Source organism: Podarcis muralis, chromosome 10 (assembly GCF_964188315.1).
Source record: "Podarcis muralis chromosome 10, rPodMur119.hap1.1, whole genome shotgun sequence".
Taxonomy (NCBI): domain Eukaryota; kingdom Metazoa; phylum Chordata; class Lepidosauria; order Squamata; family Lacertidae; genus Podarcis; species Podarcis muralis.
This window is the reverse complement of record NC_135664.1, coordinates 45,433,920-45,453,863: the sequence shown is the minus strand read 5'-3', so window position 1 is coordinate 45,453,863 and position 19,944 is coordinate 45,433,920. Positions and strand designations below refer to the sequence as shown.

At 41.4% G+C, this 19,944-nt stretch overlaps 1 protein-coding gene across 2 annotated transcripts; it reads left to right on the top strand.

Moving 5' to 3' along the window:
* Positions 1–382: 382 nt before the first annotated feature.
* On the top strand, positions 383–7,027 carry LOC114605579 (small integral membrane protein 45). 2 transcript variants are annotated; one of them, XM_077934926.1, is made up of 4 exons: positions 383–688; positions 1,279–1,375; positions 5,576–5,643; positions 6,471–7,027. In XM_077934926.1, exon 4 carries the CDS (start codon positions 6,476–6,478, stop codon positions 6,680–6,682), a length of 207 nt encoding a protein of 68 aa, XP_077791052.1. In that variant the 5' UTR covers positions 383–688; positions 1,279–1,375; positions 5,576–5,643; positions 6,471–6,475; the 3' UTR covers positions 6,683–7,027. The 2 variants fall into 2 exon arrangements, with proteins under 2 accessions (XP_077791052.1, XP_077791051.1); XM_077934925.1 differs by lacking the exon at positions 1,279–1,375.
* Positions 7,028–19,944: the final 12,917 nt, after the last annotated feature.

Here is a 19,944-nt window from a genome sequence, read left to right as displayed (position 1 = left end):
TGCAGAAGCCTGTTTGGGAAAGCATGGAGTCAAAAGAGGCAACTTTAAGTGTTGCTGGGGTGGACATAATATGTGTCTCTGTTGATGCTCACACATCACTATACTGTATTTGCAAACATTTATCCAATTTAAAACTGACTTCCTCAGCTTAGAGCATCTATCTCTCTCCCAATTCTGCTTGCTTATTCTCTGTACCACGTGCGCTGGAGATCTTTCTAGGCTTGTTGCTATGACAACAGCTGATAGTCTGGCTGTGGTGTTTTGATTGGCTGGGGAAGGTCTTGCCTCTTTTGTGAGGGTGAAAGGGAGGGGGCCACCAAAATAGGAGCAAGATGGAAAGAATCCAAAGCCGATCCATTTATGCTAGCAATGGGGGGGGGGGGGGAGCGGGGAAGCAGTCCTCGGCAGCTTCAGATGATGAGGCAGTGAGCTTAACTGTGTGTCATTTACAATTGCATACATGAGCATGCGTACATGCAGGGCAAGCAGCACTTCATTTCTGTCCATGCTATTGACTCCTCTGACACTTTGACGTGCTTGGACTGCATTCCATTGGAGAAGCACTTTGTCCCTTCCTCTGACCCATACAGCAGAGAGCAGCATCAGATGAGCGGAATGCTACTGTTCTGTTCTGGGTAACAACAGATCACAGAGCAGTAGTCTGAATGAAGCATGTATGTGGATCGAGGTAGGTGATGCACCGTGCCCGGTATTGTACATGCATGACTTCTTGTGTTTAGGGATCTCCTTTGAATTATGTCTATATGTAATACATCTTCGTTTATTTGGGCACTGTGAAGAAAAACAGAGCCATGGAAATTGAGGTATGGAAGGGAGCACATGGGTCATTTGTTCTGACCAAGCCCATAGAAGAAAATCCTTTCCTAAAGTAGAGAAGAAGCTAGGCTTTTCTTTAAACCTTCAATGATGGAGAGGCATGACATGTTCTGTGATAGAGACTGGATGAGAGAAGGATATAGATGCATACCATGGGACTTAAATGTATTTATTTTATCCAGAAAAAAGTACAGACCACTTAATCATAAAGCTCTATAAGTGGTGTAAATAAGAATAATATAAAAAACCTACCATGCATAAGTATGAGTGTGAATAGTGTTCTACAATGCTGACCTAATGATGATTTTATATAAAGTCTACAACAACAATCTTAGGTTGTGCTGTCCTTATTCTTTTGCAGAAGTGCAGTGATTTTAGGCTGGTGAAGTTTTACTTTTAGTTCCTCATACCATTTTAATAACATTTAATTTCATAAACTAGCATAAACAGAATCTCAAAACAGACATATGCAGACTCCAGATATCACATATGAAAAGAATGGGGAGATGCAAGAGACTGAATGGAGAAGATAAATAAGGTTTGTGGATTTTTAAAGGAATTTGAATAACCCTATTTGGGGTCAATATAGTCCCAGTTCTACTGGGTATTGTTGATTTTTAATCTATGTGGCTGCCGTCTAAGCGCACTAAGGAATAAGTCCCAATTATGTCTCTGAGACTTCTGAGCAGAAGTGATTAGGTTTGTGGCAGTAAAGGAGAAGGATAAAAAAGGTGGATAGGATCTTTGCCTATCAAAGTGAATGCAACATTTACGAGCATCTGAGGATTCACTGGATATTTATTTATTAAAATTACTCATCATATGACTGGCTATTATATTCCACTCTGGTATGAGGTGTCAATGGCACCTGTTTCTTCCCTTTGCTTGAATCTCTCTCAGTAGATGCACTTTAAGGATGTCTTTTAAGGAGTGTGAGACGCACCATATGAAACCAAGGCCTATCCTTGCTAGTTTGGTTGAGTTGGCATGGGCTGGGTTAATTTCTAGTTGAGGCTGACGTATTTTTGTCTGGAAACTGGTAGGGAAAAGAGATCCTACATTTTTCTTTTTGACCTGTTAAGAGTTGTTTGATGTGGTAGACCTTTGGATCCTACTAGATAGTTTTGGCAGCTATGGGAAAGCTGTGTGTTGGTTCTGTTCTTTCCTTTTTGTGCCTAGCCGTAGAGTAAATTTAGGGGATATCTGTTCCACACCATGGGAACTGATCCGTGTTCCACCAGAACTGTTTAACATTTGTGAAACCACTGGGATTAGATTGTCCAAAGACTACATATGTGGCACCATTGTCATTAAGCTGAAGTTCCCCAGATCTATGTTGTTTAAGCATGCAAGAACAACTAACATGAGCAGCTGCATCTGGTATCCTGACTTTGTCACTTCTCAATAATAGGGAGCCTGCCATTTGTCATTTATACGTTTGTGACCTCTTGTCATTTCATTTCTGTGTGCCCTTTTTGAAGACTCCTTCCTTGGACTATATTACTCATTTTTGCTGTAGTAATAAGGGGTAGGGAAAACAAGTTCTAGTCATGTGGCATCTCTTCCCTTCTCACCTCTGTTCATTTAAGATGCATCAGCAAAAGTAACCCAGAAGTTGCTTGCTGCCATCTGCTTTATGGAGTACACAGTTTTATATAACTTTATATATTTTTTTAAATATCTGCCAGTGTTTTGCCTAATGGATTTGGCCTCTGTACAATTATGGCAATATGTTGCCAGAGTATGTGAAACAGGGCACTTTTGTGCCTGGTTTAAATAAAAAAATCTGCTGCCATGATCAGCTCTAAATGAAATTGGGGCATTACTTCTGAAGTCTAAATGAGAGATAGAAGTGCCCTCCCATATGAGAATATGCTTGTAACCAGAGGCATAGGAAGGGGGGGTGCGGGCCGCCCCGGGTGTCACCGCTGAGGGGGGTGACATTCGGCGCTTTTCTCACCTGCCACTCCCAAGCCTACCCCAAGCCGTCGATGGGGGGGTGGGCGGTTTGACAAAAAAAAAAAATTCACACCGGGTACCACCTGACCTTGCTACGCCTCTGCTTGTAACTTCCTAGTTCTTATACCAAGGATCATTGCCCATGCTGCACCCTAAATTGCTGGATACTCTTTTTGCATGCTGCATATTCATGTAATGATGAGCTGAAAGTTATCCTGTGAAGTTATCCAGAAAGATTTGCCCCTAAAAATCATTGAAATGTCTTCACATGCATTGACCGATACACCCTTGAGACCCCAGGGAGAGAGCTGTACTTTGAAGAGCGACTCCTAATAACTCTAGCAGCTTATATTAACCAAATCCTGAAGTTCCAAAATAGAGTCAAAATAGGGACAGTGGATTGCGGATACCAGAAAAATAGGGACTATCTCTGGCAAAAAGGGACAGTTGGAATGTATGTGTAGCTCTGAAATGCTCCCATTGAGTTCTGTGGGACTAAATAAATGGACTGCAAGTATCTGAAATGTAGTTGAGAAGGTGCAACATTTCCTCCTTTCTGGTATGGGGCTCTAATTGCCTCTCCAGTCATGACCCTGAGCTCAAGCTTTTACTTCCTACCTTAATGGGAGCAGTGTGGCAGTACATCATCCCTGATGCAGAGTAGCTTAGCCTTCCACACCAAGGATCCCACAAGGAGAAGGACAGTAAAGCAGAATGCTTTTGATGCTTCTCCACATATCAGACACATATTTGAGAAGGGGAGACACTGTAGAGCCGTCCCTCCCCACCCCTCTGCTGCAACTTCTGCTTGGGAGGGCAGAGAAGGATCCTTGGAGCATCTTCTGTTTTAGAGGTCAGGACCAGATTTGGAAATATAGGTCTGGTCTCATCCTTGGCTCTCTCTGATGCTGCCGTAGTGGCTAGGGAGTGGCTGAATGGGGTTGAATAGGTAAGAGAGAGCAGTGGTGGAAAGTACTGAAACGCTCCTTCCTTCATCCATCAAATTTGAAGCATTGTTGGTTAGTTATTGTTTTATCTAGCAGCAGCATATTGGTTCACGGAGTAACCAAAAAGCAGGGGAAGAGGATTCATACAGTTTGCATTAGAAAAACAAAAAAGGGAGGAACAGAAAGATGGAAGGACAGCACAGAGTCGGAGGAGAGGACAAGGAATGATTGTGAGGAAATGCAGTTATATATATTTTAAACATTTTGTTTCAGCTAGGGATGAAGACGGAGTGGTTAAGATAATAAAGAACCAAATTATGTGAGATAAAATGGGAAGGAATCAGTGGATTCACAAAATATGTCATTGCTATAGTCAATATTAGAAGCAAGGAATGATTGAATAATGAATTAAGGCCACCTGCAGACAGAGGATTTTTGAGTGCCACACAGGACTGTGTGTCTTCTCATGCAGATCACTGCAAGTCCACATGACAGGCTGGGATCTAACAGGGTCAGCAGTGGCTGCACGGTTGAAAATAATGACTGTAGTGCAACTATCCCACCCTACTTGGTACATCTTCTGTACTTCAGGGTCAGCAGTTTAGTGCTAACTTGTCAGTGGTGGCAGAAGCTGCCAACTGGATGCATGCCTGAGTGAAAAAAGGAAAGAAGCTGAAAAAAGCAGGAAATGGAGCTCATCTATAGTGAATGGCTAGCGGGTCTAGGAAGTGGAAAAGTAGTGGAATATAGAGTTGAGGAAAATGTGTTATCAGTTGAGGTATGGCTGGAATAAAAGGGGGAGTGAAGTCAACAGTCTGGGACCAGTTAGTACCATTTGAAGGTGCCTTTGCCATCCAATCAACAACATAAGCCTTGTTATCTAGCCTCCCTGCTGTGTGCAAAATGATGTGTGGGAACATGTGGCAAGGCTTTGTTGTAGGGGCTAGTTTTCGCTCTCAGTAGGGATCAACTTCAGGTTATTGGTAGCTGCTGCATTGATCAAACTAGACTGAGTTCTGGATGAGGCAGATCAGGATCAGAGGGGCCAGAGTTTCCAGAGGAAGTCAGGGTTAGGTTGTAGGTTGAGTGGCAAAGGCACCAGGACTATGCACTGCTACTCATGGCAACATATAGATGAGAGTTAAGGAGCAAGGAGAAAGCAGGAGTTGGCCTGTGGGATCAGCTGACAACTCAGGTAGGCCGGTACTTCAACCTTGAGGTAAAGCCCAGTCTGGCAGGTTTACAGAGGAAACAGAACACAATGGAGCAGAAGGCTAGGTTCTAGATCATGACACTAAATTCCTAAAGATACCAACTTGACTACAGTGGTACCTCGGGTTACATACCCTTCAGGTTACATACACTTCAGGTTACACACTCCGCTAACCCAGAAATAGTGCTTCAGGTTAAGAACTTTGCTTCAGAATAAGAACAGAAATCCGGCTCCAGCGGCGCAGCGGCAGCAGGAGGCCCCACTAGCTAAAGTGGTGCTTCAGGTTAAGAACAGTTTCATGTTAAGAACAGACCTCCGGAATTAATTAAGTACTTAACCCGAGGTACCACTGTACTTCATAGCTTGACAAGCGCCAAATATGTTACTTTGTAAACAGACATTTGGACTGGAGTACTGTTGTCGTCGTCACCTATTTGTTGTTTTATACTATACTGTTAGTGTTTTTATTATTAGGTTATCATTGTTTCTATCTGGATGTTAGCTGCCTTGGATAAAATATTTTAATTTACAAAATCCAAATACTGCCAAAAGAAAAAGGAAATATGTGCATATTGGCTTGCTTTATTATGATTTGTTATTCCTCAATTTTCTCTCTCAGGGGTATAGCACCTTTACAAAGCACTTCTTAACAAGCAATCTGAGAGAGGAAAAAATCAGTTGCTCAAGGTAAGCTATTGTGTGGATTTAGTAGACTTGCATTATTCTTTGGAATCATAGTATAATTATACTGCATTAAAAGAGACAATATATTAAAAGAGGCATGGATTAAAGGAGAAAGAAAAAAGTGGGGTATCAAATCAGCCTAGTGGGATAGCAGGGGCTAGAGAGCACATTAGGAATTTGAGAAAGTAAGTACAATGGGTACCAGTCACATAAGAGCTGTGTGGGGCCATAGCATAATACAAAATGGCTGCCACATCCAAAAGAGAGAGAGAAAAGACAGGGTCGTAAAATTATTATTATTATTATTATTATTATTATTATTATTATTATTATTAATTTGTTCCCCAGCCACTCTGGGCGGCTTCCAACAAAGATGAAAAATAAACTAAAATGTCACATATTAAAAACTTCCCTGAACAGGGCTGCCTTCAGATGCCTTCTGAATGTCAGGTAGTTGTTTATCGCTTTGACATCTGTGTGGGCATGTTCCTTACCACCCTCCCATCCATGGAAGAAAGGCACCTTACATCAGCTACTGCTGCACTTGCTCACAGAGTGCACCTCTCCAATGTGGACATGTCTAAGGGTTCATGTTCAATGTCAGAAGGGCTGAACCAATGCAAACAGGAACTGAACAAGGAGGGCAAACCTTCTCATGCATTGTGGATTTTTGAGGAAATATTTACTGAGACCTTTTGTGGGTGTCATAGGAAATACGCTGGCACCCATGGCTGCTGCGCTAGTGTCTATATAAATCTATATATGTTTGACAGTGATTTTGATACTCATCAACCAATACCAACTGCATATGTTTACCTTTCTTTTTCTAGCAATCATGCCTCATTTCTTGGATTGGTTTGTGCCAATGTATCTGATGATCTCCATTCTTATCTTGGTGGGCTTTGGAGCTTGCATATACTACTTTGAGCCAGGACTTCAGGAAGCGCACAAGTGGCGGACACAAAGGCCAATCATGGAACGAGACCTTCGGAAAACACTGATGATACGAGACAACCTTGCATTTGGGGTGCCTGAAGTCTAGTATTCTTCTTGCATAGATGTGTTGGAAGTATCTAGAAGAAAGCCATCCCCACCTGAAGTTACAAATTACTGTGCACACTCTGGTTTGCTTAGCACTTCTACAAGTGATGTGGTCAAACCACTCCTTGCTTGGGTCTCTGATAATGAAGTGTTCCTTTTTGCTATTTAGACAAGGCCTGTAGACTCATATCAACTTAGACCTTCTGGTTTTTGAATTTGTTCATCACTCCATCACTTGATATTTTTTATCCTCCATATATAAAGAGCTCTTGTTACCTTGCTAGGAGTGGTCACACCTGTACGTGAGCTTTAGACCTCTTAAGTATAAGAAAGCAATATTTCTGCATGACCTGTGTATTTTGGTCGAGTGCCTCCTGGACAAGTGCCCATCTCACAAACCTCACAACAGACACCATTTCATTACTATATCTTGGGTGAGGCAAAAACCCCAAATTGATTGCTCAGACTGAATTCTATTCTCATTCCCAACACTGAGCTCAGATATGCAGTAGGACTCATTACTAGCCAAGTTGTATATATTTTGATTTCAGATTGTTTCACTGCACACAAGCACCTGTCTGGCTCTGAACACACTCAAATTTCACTTTTAAAAGTCTGTGCAGATTAATTACCATTAAAGAATTGCTTTCATTTCTCCATGATTGGGGAATTTGTTTCTAGATGTTGGATCGTCTGCACTTCTCTATACTTAGAGGATCCAGAATGCTGTCATGCGAAAAGCTTGTATTTCACAATCCTCTGCTGCTGCAATCTTTTAAAGTGGTCTGATCAGGAGTCCCCTGTTTAGCACTGTACTTTCTAGATTGTCAGCCAGACTGAAAACTGTGAAACACCATCACACAACCTACCTTTCTGCATCCACACCAAAAGCCACGGAGCTAGAGGCAGTCACACTGCAGTTCTAATTTCTATACGTTGCTTCTGGAGCTCCGTTGTGTGGGGTTATGCAGTAGATATGCTCTCTATCCACACAGTGTTTGCACTTTGATCCACACTTCCTTTAGGGATATGTTACCAAAGTACTGTATGAAAACATTAATGCATGTGAAAATGGGCAGGAACCTCTGCTAATCTAATAGTGTGCAGATTGCATACTGATAATATTGGCAGAATATAGGACCTATGACATGATGGGTATTCTCATAGCTGGTTTTACTGTATCCTTATTATCTCTCACCTTCGTTTCAGGGCATCAGTTCTGACTGTAGAGTATGTTTCATTCCCTTGTTGGCAGAGTATGTCGTGCTGTGTTAACACATCTGTTCCACTGTGAAGTACTAGTTTTGTGGACATCAGTTTCACCAGTATACATTTCATGTTAGGGACATGTGCCTTTGCTTCTCTACCATACTCATGTGTGTACATTCCATGTTAAGGTAGCACATACTGTTAATGTCTACATCACCCCCCAATTACAGAGGCATGTCTATACATTGGATGCCTCATTGGAATGCATTCACTCCCACACCATAGTTTTGTAGAACATAGTTCTTCTCTACATTCCATACTTTCCTCGCCTGTCAAGTGCTGCCTTCTCATACACTTGGATACATTCCGTTGCTTCCATGATCTCATTCAGTGCCATAGTCCCTGACAACTGCACAGTACAGCAGGAACTTGGAATCTTGCTGGAAAGATGCTCGCTCCTTCATTGGATTTCCTCCCCAGTCTGCTCACAATGAAACCACACAGCCAGCCAGAGATCGCTCTCACTTGAAAATGTGTGGCATGCTTTGTCAGCAGCTGCTGAATTTGAGCATAGCACATTGCATAAGGTGGTATGTGATTTATTGTGAGTGGCTGCCTGAGGATGCTTCTAGTGTGAGTGAGGGTAGTTTCTAGCACAAGGTGGGGGTAAGTGTTTTGGTACAGCTGTGTGGAGCTAGTCTCAAAGCAGGTGTAAAAACCACACTAGGTCTCATTGCCTGCATCAAAAATGTCCACAGAACTTGTCTTGCTTCAAATATACAGAACAGGGTGAGATTCCAGCATTGCAAGAGGTTGGACTAGAGGACCCTTGGGGTCCCTTCCAACTCTATGATTCTGTGAGGAAGAGGCGCCCAAAACAGCAGAGCAGCTTTCTGGTGTCGGGTCATGTGTGTTTAGAGCATGGATCTTGGCTAGGTATATGCCATTTTAAGCATTCTAATGTTTTAAATTGGCTGCCCCTCTCCAGGGACCCTTGCACAGAGCAATAAGCTGCATCTGGGCCAGTCTTTCCATTAGGCAGAGTGAGTTGGTTGCCTGAGAAAGCAACTTTTGGATGCCCTACCAGGGTGGCAAATTGCTTGTTTATATTGTGTCTGTATGTGTTGAGTTTGTAAGGCACCCAAATGTCTTGGTCAGCTGTGAGCAGCATGCTCCAGTGTGCAAAAATCAGATGGCACAGACAGAGCTAACCATCCATTTAGCAAGTGGTGATGCGCATTATCCAACATGTAACATGTGTCTGTGCAAGGGCTACAGATTATTTTTAACCCTGCACAGTCAACCCCTCCTTGGAGTCCTCCGTGGACGAATGCAGAAAGCGACCTGCACACACAAACCTACTTCTGTGTGCACAGATTGCCTTTGCTGGATTGGAGCAATTATATTTTTGTTTGAGGGCATGAGACTAGGAAAAAGGCAGCACCATAACTTTCCCAAGTTGTTCTGCTCTAAATGGGCACTTTCCTGTATCCATGACCCATTTGTTACTATATCTACTATAGCCATAGTCTCTGAGTTTCACTTGGAGACCTGTTTTCTGAGCCTTGATTTCATTTGTGAAGACTAGGCTACCAATGCAAATGAATGGACCCCAGGCTGAGCAATGGGGGTAGCAATAAGTATCCTATCTGGGGCCAGGAGTTTTAAAGACTTTGTGGACAGGCTACATTATCCATTGACGGCTAATACATAGTGGGTGGAGGGTTCTGTGGGACTTATCATGACACACTTTTTTGAACTTAGCCACATAATCTTTGTCCTTCCCAAGTTTCTTTTCTCAGGGTTGCCTCACATGATAAGGAGAAAACGAGTTGCATCTTCAGTGAATCAGCCACGTGACGCTGCCTGCTGCAAATATGCTTTTCATATTATGTCAGGTATCTCTCAGTGTAAGATAATCTCCGTTAGGAAGTGACTCAATGACCACACAAGCTTTTTGTAGGTATATTGATTTCAATGGAACTGCAGAATGTGAGTGCAAATAGTCGTTGAGTAATACCCTTGATATTGAGAAGTGCTGAAAGGAAACAATTTTTTCTCTTTCCTGTTCAAAATTAAAATTACTGGGCACAGGAACCTGGGTATATAATTTATATCCTCGCCCTCCAGAAGTGGTTGGGAGTGAGACCAGCTACCCAGGTTCATGTGTCCAGTAATTTTAATTTTGAACAGAAAAGATAAAAATTAACTCCAGCCACAGAGACTGATCAATCATCAGCCCAAACTGATTCACATTGAGTGCTATTGAGTGAGAGCTCAGTGGAAGTTTCTCACACTTTTCTATTCCTATCCTTGAGGACAACTGAGGAACTGCATTTGCTACCAGCATGAAATCCACAGTATGTTTTCTGTTTCACGAGTAAAAAACATTTTCGAAAAGCCAACTATATAAACAAAAACAAGTCACTGAGTTTTGTGCCAAAATCTGGGAGTTAGGATAAATGGTTAGAATTATCCCACCTAACTTAGACCGAAGGGGCATCAGCCTATATTTGTGCTTGACTTTGATTAAATAGTAACCACATATACTGTTTTCTTCAGTGACAACCAATAATTATTTTAAAATGGGGGAAATCAGAATTAGAAGAACCAATGGCCTGTCTACATTCTGTGTGAATCCCTGGCCTCTTCTCTTGCTTTGTACTGTTTTGTGTGCCAAGTCTTCAATGGTCTTATCTATCCAATTCTGTATCTTACTCCATAGGGCTACCTACCTGCAAATGAACAAGAAGTAAAAATATTTTTGTTCGTAATGTCTGTTTTGATAATGGAGCAATCTCATAAGAGAACTGTGGTGTTTTGGGGATTTGTTGAGAGTTTGTCACTTTTTGTGCTGTTCCTAAACCTACCAGTTTGCCTGTGAAATCTTCAGAATGTACCTAATAGTTATGATAATCTCATGTGTGAATGTTCTGTTTCAGTGGTGGATTTTTATGCCCATGTGATCTTTTCTTGGATCATGTGCTTTACATGATTGGGCTTTTGTGAGACAGTATGTATTTTCCATTATTGGAACCAACATTTCAGCAGGGTTTGAATCTGATTAATTAGAATTAAATATCAAATTTCAATCTGCTCAGAATTTAGAAATGTTAAACTGTTATTTCTATTTGTAACTCTTTGAGGTGAGAAAGCCGAACTAAAGAAAGTTGAAAAGTTACTCAGTGCTCTGGAACATTCAGTTTACCTAGTTTTGAAGTTCAAAGTTGTGAAAGTCAAAGACTAATCCTAAACAGACTCATTAAGAAGTCTCATTAAAAACAGTAGGAACTAATTTTCTGAGCAAACATGCATAGAATTTCTCTGACATTTGGAGCAATTTCAAATGTGTTATGAATCTAATTTAACTGGACATTTGTTTATTTTTATATTTCAGATTTGTTCTGGTTCTTACTATTGTATTAACTTGTAACATTTGGAAATAGAACAGCTTAATGGTTCAGAAATCAAAACACACATGAGAATTGCGTTTGAAAAACAACATGGAGTTTGGAAACTTGAGTCATAAATTGTTGTGCCTTGGATTATCATGGCTATTTTGGACATTTCTCCTAATCCAGAGCCACCAATTAGTGTGCAGAAGGTGGTTTCCTCTCTGTGGAAGTAGGTAAACCTGCAAGTTGCCCATGGAACCTGGACAGCTATGGGGAGCACCCAGCTGTCATGTCACCTGCCACAACTAGATGGATACTGAGAGAGACTTCTCAGGAGCTCCTCACAATAGAGACTTGTTTTGGGTAATGTATGAGGAGTGCTCAGTCTGAATCTGGGATGCCTTATGCCCAGCAACTCTACCCCCTGAGAACTAATAGAAGCTAGAAGAGGCATGTAACTCTCCAGACATGAATGCTCTGTGAAGATCAATGAAGCTACATGTCTTCTGCTATACCCACTAATTCTCTGCATTGGGGCTGTTAGGTTTTGTTGTCAGCATATGTGGGTAAATTTATTGTGTATATTGTAAAGCTCCAGCAGGTTTAGGAAATTTAAAACTGCAGTAATGCCTCTGAGGTATATACTGAAGTTAATAAGAGGTCCTACTACACTGACCCTGATACAGAGAACTGCAAGCAAATTAGAAGGCTGCAGAGCCAACTACGTTGCTTGTAATGCTTATATGGTGACTGGAGTTCCCCACTGGGCAATTTTTTTTCCACAGCTCCATTCTGCTCCCTGATGATACTTAATACGGGCAGGGGGTGAATAAGCTGTGACCTTGTTTTCCACTACAAATACCTATTTCTCCTGAACCACAAAATTTTCTTCCATTATGATAGATCCATCCTGTGAATTTAACTCATTTGCCTCAGAGCTAAGGGAAAACAAAAAGTAACCTCATCCCTGTCTGATGTTGTGCAAAGTATGTTCTCAGCTTGATTTTTGCACTGTTTGGTCATAGATGCTCCTGATGATTTCATGTTAATTGTTATATAGTGCTGTATTATGAAAAAAAAATTGAAATTCTAATAAACTATGTGGAGTCAATCAAGAGCATGGTGCTTTGTTGACATTGATGCATGTATGTTAATGTTTTTAACAAGCAGTCTACACAACTGCAGTGGGGCTTAGGTTTTTGTTTTGTTTTGTTTTGTTTTTTGATACACAGAACAAGTGATACAAATTGGCTCAAACCAGTTTGCTACTCGCACAATTGTGTCATCAGTTGCTTACCACAAGGCGCACCTTCTGGAGAACATAGCAGCCAGGGTGATATTCTTCAAGAAACTGCCACAGGCCCAGTTCTGATCAAGAGTAAATCCCACATTGGATACTGTGACTGCTTTGTTTTTCTTTCTTTAAAATACAAATGGTTATTGTAACATGGTTTGGCCCTGTGCAGATTTTTCTCTCACAACTGGCCTATTGTTTTGCAAGTGCTTAGTCCACCAGGGTGTGCAGCTTTTTGAAGAAATGGAAGTGCTATATAAAACAAAATGGTGACATGACCATATCTGTACACATTCATACATTTTAAGATTCCGTGAAAGGACAATGGGTTGCTTCTTTCTGATTGGCTGTGAATTCTCATCTTCAGTACCCTGAAAACCCACATGTGACATGAAAATACACATTTCCAGATATATTTTTAAATGACCGGAAGGAAATGAAATTACTAATATCTTGTCTCAGTTCCCAAATGGTGAATTCTGGATACTCTGTGTTTGTTCTGCTCAGGGCTGCCCCAAGGCTCATTTTGCTGACTGAGGCAAAGGACAAGATGGCAATCCCTCCAATAATAATAATAATAATAATAATAATAATAATATTTATACCCCACCCATCTGGCTGGGCTTCCCCAGCCACTCTGGGCGGCTTCCAACAAAATATTAAAATACCATAATGCATCAAACATTAAAAGCTTCCCTAAACAGGGCTGCCTTCAGATGTCTTCTAAAAGTCTGGTAGTTGTTCTCTTTGACATCTGGTGGGAGGGTGTTCCGCAGGGAGGGCACTACTACTGAGAAGGTCCTCTGTCTGGTTCCCTGTAACTTGGCATGTACGAAAGCTGATCTGGTTGGCAACTGAATCTTCCAGTACTGGTGGTGATGGGTCTTTCACTGCACTTGAAGGCAGTAGGGCAACTTAGGGCAAACCATGCAGCACACACAACTATATTCTTCCAACAACTGACTGCTGCTTTTTGCCACACCCACCCACCCAAGCAGTTGCTGCCTGAAACAGCTGCTTCACTTGGATACCTATGCTATTGCTACTAAAGTAGAATGGAGCACAGATCTTAAGATGTCTTAGTTTCTTAAAAGTGGTTTCCAGGCATTTTACATGCAAGTGTTAGAAAAACGCTCTTGGGGAGACGGCGACCACCCAGGAACTCTAAGCATCTCCCGGTAGGCACGTCTCTGGAATGGTATGTCCCTTCAACTCCACTTTTCTTATGAAAAGTGCACACAAGTCTTCTAGCATCATACAGCAAGAAGAAAGAAACATCTGTAAATCTAAACTACATTTTATTTACATTCTATACAGACAATCCATAATCACGTCTGTGTTCTCCAAGCTCTGGCAGAACAACTGTTGCGTACTGCAAAAGTGAAAGTACAGTAGAAAAACACGCTCAGACAGAAGAGATAAGACAGTCTTCTGTTCCCACACTCTTCTCAGACATCTCATGTGATTTATACTAATCACACTAGCAGTATCGGCTGCATAAAATCCCAACAGAAAGAGCCACCTAGCAATATGTTCATGTACCTATCCCAGCATTTCCATGCACATATTAGGGATTTTCAGACTTCCTTTTCTGATTATAAGCTCTTTGCTCTTTGACGGAGGTTGCTCTATGGGACCCCATGACTTTTTGAAGTGAGATGTTGCAGTGGGAATTGGACTTCAGAGGTCACACTACACCCTTGGAAGTTGGACTGGCAGGTATTTGAGCCCATTCCCTATTGTATACTGAAAATCTGAACACTATGGAAGCAACTTGTGACCACAAAAACAGATAATTATAACACTTGCAAAAATGTGTTTTCCATTGTACAAAATATGCATTTTTCAAATTAACATCTAAAAAAAAATTGGCAGAGCATGGTCCCAAGAAGAGGTGTTTTGTGAACATACCAAAACCTCCTTCCTTACTTTACTTGTTTACGTTAACCAATATTCCACTGTCAAATTTGGGAAGGTATGCAATCTGTTCAGTGTTATTGTTCAAAAACCTTTTGAACATCACTCCTGATGCTTCTACCAAGATGCTTCTACTGAAAGATATTTTGTGCTGCATGGTGCAACCAAAATAAACGAATTCCAGTCTTGCCATCTCATTACAGTACTGCAGTTGGCATCTTGATAGCCTGGTAGACCTTTAAATAGCACGGCTGTGGAAATATCACCTATAATTAAGAAATGTATGTACCATTGGTTTACACCATTTATGTAGGCTTGTCTGGGGATGACAGGGTTAGCGTGGCAAGAATGCGGGAGGGTCAAAGGTCTGGTATGGAAATAATGTTAGGATTCCAGGCCCTTCAAGCTTTCCACAAAAAGCTCATTGTTCTACCTCCTCCAACTTTTATGCTTCATAAACAAACACTAGATGGAGATGGCAGTGGGCATGGTGATGACTGGGTAGATATGTTCTTTACATGTATGACTCTAAGTAGGTCACAGGTAATGATTCAAGAAACTCAAAAGATACAAAATAGTGAAAATTAAACCACTATGAGGTGGAACGTGAAGTGAGAAACCAAGCCAAAGAGGTCCAGAAAGGTTCTATGTTTAAGAAGTATTGAAGAGGAACTTCCTCTTGAGGGGATTTACTGCTCCTGTTGCTCTTCTAGTGCAATTGTAATCCTGCCTCCTTTGGTGGCCTTGCCCTTCCTTCTAGACCAGAAGTAACTGACCAGGGATCAATGACTGAATAACTATGTCTACATATAGACACCAGCATAAGAGCTTTCATGTTCTGTTAACCCACTGGCCTATCAAGATTGTTTGGGGCTGTTAAAATAAAAAAAGAAATGGGAAAATGAGAGAAATCAACTTTGACAGGTTTATCCATCCCTATGTCTCATAGATCTGTGTGTTTATACTTCCATGGGTGAGAGATCCAAGTAAAACTGATTCTATTGTTTGTTCAATTTGCCATATTTCAACATAAAGTTCCTTCATATAGTCAATAGGAAGCATATTTTGGGTGATGATCTCTTGTCAACACAGCTTATCAGCTCTGTCCGGGGTACTGAAAAACCTGCCTCTGACTGCCCTTGTTTTGCCTGTTAGCTGCCTGTCCTTTCTCTCTGCCCCAGAACATTTGTCTGGACCTATTATACATCCTCTTGACCTGTCAATGGACTCATCATTGCCAGAACTGGATATCTTCCTCAGCAAACCTGCTATGCTGCAATCCATTGCAATTCTTACAGACTTGCACAGAAACAAAGGTTAACTTTCAAAGAGCAACACTGGTGCATCTAAAGTGTTGTTTGTGCTTTCTGATGAATTGTGAGCTGCTGCAACACACCGTTTGGCTAATCATATCCCACTTTCTCCCCTCCAGTGGAGATACTCTTAGCTGCCAAATGAATATAAAAATAAAAAACATGGCAAAAATAATAAAGAACAATAATCCGATAATTAAAAGCAGTTAGGTAAGTGGTTGCCAATCTTTTGTGACCTATGGGCTCCTTTACAAGCTGGAGAAACTGCATAGCCACCCAGCATACAGCACTACCTATTCTTTCTATTAGATGTACTGTAGAGTGCTTATTTCAAGCCCGCTTTCAATAGGGGGTAGGGGTGGACTGTGGGCCCCACAGAACACATCTGTGGACACGTGTACCTGCACGTACCGGAATCAGGACTTCCGAACTAGATCAAGAACAAACACATCTCAAGACTGAAAATAACATTCAGGCCCTAGTGGTGACCTGAGACCAGATCCATCCCCTCAGGGTTGTTGTGAGGATAAAAGAGAAAGTGGAGAGAAACATACATGCCACTTTGAGATCTTGGGAAGAAAGGTAAGAATGTAATTTTTGAAAATGACTGCAGAATTATTGTAGTGTTAAGCTTGAATAGAAAGATTCCAAAGGAGAGAAGCCCAAAGTCCTTTGCCGTTTGGTAGAGTTGTCTGAGAGGCCTGCAGTCCCACTTCTCTTCTCTTCCCTTAGCCTGATGGAATGGCTGCTGTAGATGATGGTGGTGGTGGTGATTTTATTATTTATATCCCACCCATCTGACTGGGTTTCCCCAGCCACTCTGGGCAGCTTCCAACAAATATAAAAACATAATAAAACATCAACCATTAAAAAACTTCCCTATAAAGGGTTGCCTTCAGGTGTTTCCTAAAGGCTATATAGTTATTTATTTCCTCAACATCTGATAGGAGGGTTTCCACAGGGTGGGTACCACTACCAAGAAGGCCCTCTGCCTGGTTCCCTTTAACTTCACTTCTCGCAGTGAGGGAACCACCAGAAGGCCCTCAGAGCTAGATCTCAGTTAAGATGACAGTTAAGAGCCTGGTGGAGTTAGTCTTTAGCAGATGGCAACAACAGACACCCAAAACCTGGAAAATGCTGAACAAGACATCTGAATATGGGGGTGGACTCATGCTAAGCCAACTGTGACCTTGTTGCCCTTTCCTTTAAGCCTTAGTTGCTGCTGGATTGCAAAGCCTGCAGGGCAAACTTGGGAGAGATTCACTCTCTTGCCTTGTCCAACCAAGTCTCCATAATGCATGCCAGATCAGCTAGCTCTATATTGTCATTTCTGAAGTGTTACAGAAGATGGATGTTGCACGATGTTTGTAGTTGTTGACATGGTCATGTGCACTGAGACCTTTAGAGTCCACTCGCCCCTGCTTTTTATTTCCTAGTCAGGGCAGTCGATGAGTGCTTTCATTCAGTGCTCCTGCCCACTCCTTCTGGCTTCTGTGTCCAGCTCCAAGTTCTCCCGGACTCTCTCTCCCACTTACTCTCTTGCAGAGGATGGGAAAACACTCAACCGTTCAAGAGAAGGGAGAAAGAAAGAGAAGAAGCTCACCCCATTCACCACGACGTCCAGGAGGTCTGGAAATAGATGTTCCTTTCGAGGACTGATGTACGGTAGTCAAAATATTTTTGTAGAATTAACTGTGATCCATGGGTTGGGGAGCAGCCTGCCTTTGAAAGGTTTGGATTTCTTTTAAGTTCTGGTACACCAAATGGTTGTTTGTTGTGGACATTCAGCTGCTTTGCACCTACATCGTTCCAGGTAAGCTCCTGATGTGTTCTTTCAATGTAAGAATCCTCTGGGAAAACAAGAGAAAGATCAGAAAAATCAACAGCTTTTATGAAGTGATTATTCCTTGAAACAGTGCTGGTTGGCAACAGGCAATAGCTTTTAAGAGAGCTGGGAAAGGCATCCTTCCTGTACTAAACATATGCTTCTTTTATCTCATGGTCATAGGGGCTTTGTGTGTGTTTGAACACTACAACACCCGGTCAACCTTGTTTAATTACCAGAGGGGAAGGTGGGTTGTGAGTGTGCGCACACCACAATAATCCTTGCCTTATACAATTCAGTTTTACCTTTCCCAGAATATTGTTTGTCTCCAGCTGCAGACTTTTTATATACAAATTGGAGCAAGTGGATTGATAATAATGTTAATTTTCATATATTGTATCTCGTACTGTAGCAAGGATTGCAAACATCTTTCTGTATCTTAGCAGGTTGTGAAATTATTTAAACAATAACAATATTCTGGAAAGGTGGAGAAATTTATCTCTGTGTGTCCTGGGCGGGGAACATTTCGGGGGCTGAAGGCATTGCACTCATGGAAATCTTGAGTGGGGGAGCTAATTTCAGTAGTGGGCAGGGTCAGACCCATGAGCAGCATCAGACCCACACACTTTCACACACCCTTAACACACCCACACACCATTACACACAAACATCTCTATTTCCCATGGAAACAATGGCATATATTTTATTCTTAGTAACAGCAGTTAAGTATTGTTTTCTATTTTTATAGACTTTAAATAATAAAAAGCTTGCTAAACATGGCTTTTTAAAAAATCTGGTTGTGCAAAAGGCAAAAATATGTCAGTAATTCTAGCATTTATTATATGTCTTAATCACTTTTTACAAAATGTCACAAAGCAATTTATGAAATATTAAGAATGTAAATAATGTAAGTGCCCATCTGAACTGCAAAACCCTGCATTACAGATATTCAAAGCCTCAAACTTGGCACACTGAAAATTGCTTACAGGGAATCGCAAAATGAATGGAAACTTTGTTTATATACATTATTTTTTAAAAAATGTATATGACTGCTCATATTATAATATATCAGAGTGGTGTAAAGAAAAAAAAAGATAAACATAAAATATACACCATGTGTTGCATCCAACTGAATTCTACGCAGAGTAGATCAACTGAAATTAATGGACATAAGTTAGCCATGCTCATTAATTTCAATGGGTCTACTCTGAGCAAGACTAGCATTGAACACTGTGCCAAAACTAATACTGTTCAAATGACAGTTCAGCACAAGTTGATCAGCAGACAATAATTCATTAGGAAAAGCTCACACAAGTAAAGAAGGACGGTATTATACATATACCTGAAAGAGGGGATCGTTGGGGCATGCCTTGTCTCTAAAGGTATAAAATTGAACATTAAATGGATATAACTCTGAAAGCCTCACTACTGGAGGATGCAGGGTGGGTAGGGAATGGTCTCAATGCCACCAGGAGGTCCTCTTCTATGAAATGTGGTGGCTGGGCAAGAGTCTAAGGAGAGAGGTGGTCACTCAGGTAGAATAATAGAATTGGAGAGTTAGAAGGGACCCCAAGGGTCATCTAGTCCAACCCCCTGCAATGTATATGCCAGTCTGGATCACACCCACCCACCCCTCCATTCATGCCATTCATAATGGTGTGAATAGCATTTCTTCTAATATGGCTCTCACTCTGGGCGGCTTCCAACTGAATATTAAAAACAACACTGCATCAGACATTAAAAACTTCCCTAAAGCCTTCAGTTGTCTTTTAAAAGTAAAACAGTTGTTCATTGCCTTGACATCTGCTGGGAGGGCATTCCACTGACTTTGCAATATATCGAGAAAATGTGGAATTCCTTCCTCTGCATCACACACCATACAGTTAAAGCACATGACCTGCGACAAATAATCCTGGGAACTGTAGTTTGTTAAGCTTGATGGGAATTGGGGAAAATGCTGAGAGCCAGTGTGGGTGCAATGGTTAGAATGTCACACTAGGACCTGGGAGACCAAGGGTTCAAATCCCCACATGCCCATGAAGCTCTCTGGGTAATCTTAAGCCAGTCACAGCCTCTTAGCCTAACCTACCTCACAAGGTTGTTGTGAAGATTAAATGAGGAGGCGGAGAACCATGTATACCACCTTGAGCCCCTTGGAGAAAGAGGTGAATAGTAATACAATAAATAAATAAATTGCAGCTCTATGAGGTGTAAATTATAGTTCCCAGAATTCTGGGGTGGGGGGTGGGTATACTTCAAATGTATCATGGGTATACAGTACCTCAGGTTAAGTACTTAATTCATTCTGGA